This window comes from Sphaeroforma arctica (genome assembly GCF_001186125.1).
Source record: "Sphaeroforma arctica JP610 unplaced genomic scaffold supercont1.2445, whole genome shotgun sequence".
Lineage (NCBI taxonomy): Eukaryota > Ichthyosporea > Ichthyophonida > Sphaeroforma > Sphaeroforma arctica.
The window spans coordinates 1-6,562 of record NW_014038113.1 but is presented as its reverse complement, the minus strand read 5'-3'; the positions used below and the strand labels follow the sequence as shown (position 1 = coordinate 6,562).

The following is a 6,562-nucleotide window of genomic DNA, read 5'->3' as shown; positions in this document are numbered from 1 at the left end:
ATATATATATATATATATATATATACATATTCTACATGCAAACACACGTTAAAATGAAAGACACTTTCAAAAAAAAATGAAAAAGTAAAAGAGAAAATTATACTGTAATTAACAAAGTTTCATATTTGTTAAAAAAAAATAAGCCTTACTTTATTCCAGCAAGAAGGCAAAAATTGAAAATAGTCCTGATAATCTGATGTAAATTAATATTTATCACAATATTGTTTTGTTTTGTTTCAAGCTATTTCTCTTTTTTTGCATAAAAAACAATAACTTCAGAATATGTTTTTATTTTTTTATTTCTTATATATCTGTCCTTTTATTTGATATAATTTTTATTATTATTTGGTCAAATTGACACACTGAGTCAATGACACAGTGTTCTTTGTTTTTTTGTTTTTATAAAAACAATTTAAAAATAATTGTGAGCAATCAATCAATCAGATCATCACGATAAGATTTTCTAGGTTTCATCTACTCATACATCCTAAAAGCATTATGAGTTTTACGAGCGGCAACATGGGTTTAAAACATATCCACATAGTGTCAGTAATACAAAATAATAAAGCACATATGTTAGAAACAAAAACTCACGACTTGAGTCACGAGGGGCAATCTGCGAGCGAACCTCACCTATCAGGAGAAAGCAATCATATTTGTAAGATTAACAACTCATATGAATATTTATGCCTGATTTAATGCATGCCTGATAGAGGCATAACTCACGAGGAGAAGGGTTGCAACTATGAATAATTATTTATATGCCTGTATTGATTTCTTTATTCTTATTTGAATTGCGCGTCACACTACTAAATGAGATACGAAACCCTAAAACACGATTGTGAGATGCAGTGGAGTAATTTGGGCGCATAGCGAGAAGATGCACAAGTTTGCCTGTTTCTCTGCGATATAGATGCTCTTGATAATTATCACGAGTGTAAAACTGTAGCGTACCCAATTAGGATTGGTTGTGTTTTGAAGTACTGTATATACCAATTTGAATGTTGGGACACTAATACATTTCCTGTTTAAATTTGTTTTGCTTATGAGTCATACAATGCTAGCATACTATATTGGAGCATCCATTATTGAAAAAGGCAACTGCTGATCACTTGAAAATCCGCTTCTTAAAATAGCCCCACACTGAACGATATCACGTTTGATCAATCACAGCGCTAACACAGAATCCGCTTGATAAATCTCATGATGTTGTAGATGCAGTGTGTGAAGAGCATTTTTACACTCATTCAGATACAGTTATGATCACTAGTGATAATAATAGTTGATGAACAAGGTTGGCAAATGTCGAAAATATGAAACAATCAAGAGAGATTGTGAAATATTTATCAATATAACACTGTCGCCATTATAAAATTCCTCAATTTTTTTTATACAGCTCGTGGTTATGCATAGTCTTTTATATGTACATATGGCTTGTGAGGATACACAGCAAGGCTTCACTAATCAGTCCCAGTCTATAATGTTGCGATAGCTGTCGCAGATCCTTTAGAAGTTTGAATCAGTCATGGCTTGCTCTTTCCGTATTAATGTCGTTAAACTGATCTTAATGACGTCATTTGTAATCTGACTTTCCTGAACCTGTCATTGGTGTACTTGACGGGTTCGAAGCAAGATTTGGTAGTATATGCTTGCTCGAGCCATAAAACGTCTAGTACCACATATATGACATATGTAAGTAGACTGGTAAACTATCCGTATTTATTAAGCATGACAGTAGGCAAGTCATCCTATTAAGGCTTCGTTTCGGTCATTAGTCCATACAATCACATGCACATGAGATATCACGATAAAAGTCTATTAAAACATGATCTTTCAGGCCCGATTATATTTCTTCAGCATACATTCCAATACGTCGCGTGATTGATTAGTGGGCTACGGCTTTTCCAATCAAGAACTTTCAGATCTCGATAACCGCTTCGGAAGCGTTTTCGTACACCATGCTGATAGCTGCTGCCTACCGGTTTTGAATTTACTGGCGATAGTTGAGTTTCCTGATGGTGCGCTTGTTTTGGTGTTAGCGTCTACGGGCTCCCCAGGCCAGCCAATATGTGCGTCTTCATTGTAGTGAGTTATATCCACAGCAACTTCTCTCCACATACATTGACTTTTTACTTTACTCGTACTTTCACGGTGTAGATTTGTATCTAGAGTTTGCACTGCGAATATTCTTTTTGAGTCGATATTGAGCCTGCATGATATTTGCGCATTAGTTAAATAGTCGTCGTGCATATCAGCTTCTTGCAAAATACCCAGATTCTCAGAGTTTGAACTCAAGTCAATCTCTGAGTTGCTGCTCGAAATCGAGTGTGTTGGGGTTTGTAGTTTTTTCATGAGAGGTTCAAGGCTATCGCTGATTGTTTTTGTATGAACTGAAACAACCATAACATCATCACTAGCATTGGATGAATCAATTGTATTCCCCTCAATCATGATTGTGTTTTATGTGCGAAAGATAGATTCCTAACTTTTTTCAGTATTAGATGTGATATAATGACAATATAGTGTGCCCACTGTATCAATATAAATCAAATTGGCAGATGCTCTTTTATAAATTTTCATCTCGCGCGCCATACTTTTCTGGTACTCTGGTAGTGGATTACTATACTGCATCGGCAATCAGTATATCGACAAGCTGTCAATACATATAAACAATTGAATATTTTTCAGTTTAAACTGAAAACTAAAAGTCAAACCATGAAGAACTGAAGAATGAAGATGCGGTACCAAATCCCTCATTGTCGTCATGGGTCATGTAACTTTTATTTTTTTAATACTTTCTTTAACTATGCGTGTGTCAAGTGTCACAAGTGTCAAGTCATTGATTGTTTTGAAGTTTTCCCAAGCAACGAGCTCCCTGGAGTAACTATTTATTTACCGATGACCAGTAAGTTTGTGAGTTGATTTTAAAAAATTTGTGACATTTTGTTGATTATTTTATTTTATTTGTTTTGTTTTGTTTTGTTTTAAAAACAAAAAAAAATGAAAAAAGAATGAAGAAAAGAAAAAAGAACATACCCTCACTGAGAAACTAAAAATAAATAGGCTGAACAGTGAACGGACTGTAAGAAAATTAAAAAATATATAAATAAGATAGTTCTCAGTATTATTTAAAAAAAATACATAATACTATGTCTATTTCAGCATATTCTATATATTTATTTTAAAAAAACATTAGGAGGCTATTTTTAAAATTATGATATTGTTTCTGTTTTTTAACTTACAAGATAAATTATTATGTCCATGTTATATTGGTGTATTTATGTCATTTTGTTATTGGAATTCATCTTATCAACTGCTCACCCGCTATTTATTTTATCATCGCATCAGAAATTTTAGAATCGGCACATACCCTATACCTACGGTCCCTGTCCAGGATTTCAGAGTCCAGGTCTGCCAGGATACATAGGTAGTGGATACAAATAAATATACACTTTTTACTATGAAATGTATGTATTTTATTATTGTTAAATATTTGCATTTTGGGGGTAAAAGAAAGTAGAAACTCCATGTCTCGTGACTCTTCTAATTCTTGTGTGGCGAATTGGCGTTATGCAGCCGTCAGCCGTGCAGAGTGCAGACTGCAGAGTGTAGACTCTCGAGCCGTCGAGGTGACAGTTTAAAAAAAAATACACTTGACACGGGTGACAGCGGCTGTAAATACTTGTGTAAGATGAGCTAAATATTTGGTTTATATATATAAAAAACTTACCCAACGCGTTTGTAAATAAATACAGATGCCAAAAAACTAAAAGGTGCCCTGGTCGCACAGATCAGTAGTTCAGTTGAATCTGTGACGCAGGTACCACTGTTGATGAATGACTATTTCTGGTTGGCACACTTTGATGGCAACGCTCAGAATTGAGAATCGACAAGAACATTAGAAAAGTCGGTTATTTTAATATCATTTTTATAAAAAAAACAAAACAATAAAAACTCTAATATAAATAGTATAGGACCCCGCGATACTGGTTCTCTGACTAAAATTGATTCACTCTTAATTTTTCAATACACACGGAAGCAATACACTATTAGCAACGTGCTGGTAGCCGTGTGGAGGATGACGAAGCAACAAAAATTATCGATCAGACGATGTTGTTGATTGTAAACATGGAAATATAATTGGAACGTGAAACCATCAATCCCGTTACACTTGCGAAACCATGTATATGTAGAACAATTTGTGACAAAGTCCCACTCCTGTGGACTGTTTGACTTTTTAAAATGAATTGATGGTACTGAGACAATCATGTTTTTATAGTCATTACTATCTTTATTTTCATGTTATCAAGTCATGCTATCAGCGCACAAATCCATGACTCATGCTTACTCGATATACCTATCGGCGATACCAGTCGTTACTTTTTCTTGTTATTACGTCTTGTTATCAGCGGCCATATACTAAAAAATATCATATGTTCGGAATACTCGACACGGCCCATCGAGGCATCGACTCCAACGATGCACTGTAGTCGCAAAGCCGATTATCGGACAACAGCTGATCAGATACCATTCTATACTGCTCGAGTTACTTTGTCAGTCGACCTCGGTAAAAAATCTCCAGTGTAAGCAGTTCCGATATCCGAGATTGGCGAGTGGATGTAAATGAGACTGTGACTTATTTCATTGGATCTTCTTCGCTATTCTGTCAGATCTAGAAGGCGGATGCCTGCTGTGAAGTACGAGACTGGTTCCTACCAGGGGTACGGCGATTGTGACATGCATAGACAGGGGTATACCCAGTAGCACGTAGTCTAAAATGGCCGTTAGAATTATGCCCATGACGATCGAGAACGACTTACGCACACCTCCTGCTAGCTTAGTCACCTGTAGGTAGCAAATGGACATAAGCCAATGGAAATAAGTTCAATTTTGTGTTTTGCTTCGATTAACAGATAGAGAATACTTGGTAGAGATAAGGGATGATTATTTCGTTACACTTTCGTTTGTAACGTATTAATGACAACATGCTCAATATACCGCGTGTATTGCATGTATACAAGTGTATTTGGAGAAAAAACGCATTAGGTTTGCATGTATGTAATGAATGACAAAGTTGACCACAACTGCGAAGAGAATACTATCCAATACATGCACTTTCCTTGAACTGGACATTTGCCGTCTAGTCATATTTGTAGTGAACTACCAAGCTGGAAAAAAATAATTAGGAATCGAACTACTACTCAATGGACATCAAATCTAGTATGTGTTTGAATCGGCATTATTCCTGGAGCAACATGCAATTCCTAGGAACGCGTGGCTCCGTGTATTACGTGTACGCTATAAAGCGGTAGCATGCGTTTCAAAGTACACTATAGGTTGTACCTCATTAAACTAGCACAGTAATGCAACTGCACGTCGAGTATGTTGGTACAGTCCTCAACCACGGCAACAATTTCCGGTACTGAATGCGATGACTCACGCGCGTGTACTGCTGGATCATATGCTTACCTGTCCCACGCAGATGCCACCGGCCGCATTTACTGCTACGGGGATCATAGCTGACAGTGTCCAGCCTTTCAGAACAAGATCTGTATAGTGATAAACGCAGTGGATATATGACCTGAAAATTTAATTGTTTTAGTCTAACGGCCGAAGTGCCACTGGAGCACCGATCGATGCCACAAGAAAAGAAACAATACGAAACATGATATATTAAGCCAAGCAACCAATGTTAAGGTAATGTATTTTAAATGTGAAGATCGTACTTCGTAAAAGAGGTATACACTCGCAATACTAAGAATTTTACCTGTGGAATCTCACAGCAGAGCTATTTTGTAATACTAACCCGCCATTGGGTGAGCAAAAAACCCACAAGGCCAGATCATGTGTATACATACCGTGGACGCTTGATTTATCCTCCACCTGCATCAGAGTTTTGGTGGTGAGCGCTACGATAGTGAAGAAGGCCAGCTCAATAGTATACATATAGCTATTTCTCCGATCACTCTGTAGGGCCTTTTGTGTTAGTGCGGCAGCAACTCCAGACATGGCTGATGCTGCAAAGCAACACATCAGACCCACGTGGGTGTCCGAGACGCCCGCTAGGAGTGGGTGTAGATCTCGAATCCACATGTACGCATTACTCTGAACGCCCGGCACTGTGTCAAGAGAGTCCGAATCATTGTCGAGTGTAAGGATGAAAGCTGCCAAACCGAGTAGACCAAGAGCTCCCATCTGGATTCTGAGTGAGCGTGGTGGAGGTAGTTTGGGGCTATATTTATCTAATAGCTAGGCCGAACTGCAGATAAAGTTGTACATGCATATATGCATGCAACGAGATCAAAAAATTGATCACACTAAACACAATGGAAATACGCAGGCTCCTGTATTAATCACAAGGAAAGACATCTCCGGAAATATACTATATTCGTGCATAAATGTGCACATAACTTTCACCTGATGGGTCATATTTCAATTGATAGACACTCCATTTACACAAATCAGAAGCAAAGCACACACGCACACACACACACACACACACACACATATATATATATAATCAGTAGACAAAGCATATCTATACATACGTAAATACATAAAT

The 6,562-nt window shown here is 37.1% G+C and overlaps 2 protein-coding genes across 2 annotated transcripts; both read right to left on the bottom strand.

Annotated features, from left to right (window-relative positions):
* Window positions 1-1,670: 1,670 nt before the first annotated feature.
* Window positions 1,671-2,517, bottom strand: SARC_12620 (hypothetical protein). Its single transcript, XM_014293269.1, has one exon. The coding sequence runs from the start codon at window positions 2,449-2,451 to the stop codon at window positions 1,909-1,911; it is 543 nt and encodes a 180-aa protein (XP_014148744.1). The 5' UTR covers window positions 2,452-2,517; the 3' UTR covers window positions 1,671-1,908.
* Window positions 2,518-4,190: 1,673 nt separating this feature from the next.
* On the bottom strand, window positions 4,191-6,204 carry SARC_12619 (hypothetical protein). The gene is made up of 3 exons (XM_014293268.1): window positions 5,859-6,204; window positions 5,470-5,549; window positions 4,191-4,845 (listed from the first exon to the last, which is right to left on the bottom strand). The coding sequence occupies exons 1-3, from the start codon at window positions 6,193-6,195 to the stop codon at window positions 4,642-4,644; spliced, it is 621 nt and encodes a 206-aa protein (XP_014148743.1). The 5' UTR covers window positions 6,196-6,204; the 3' UTR covers window positions 4,191-4,641.
* Between the last annotated feature and the right edge of the window lie 358 nt (window positions 6,205-6,562).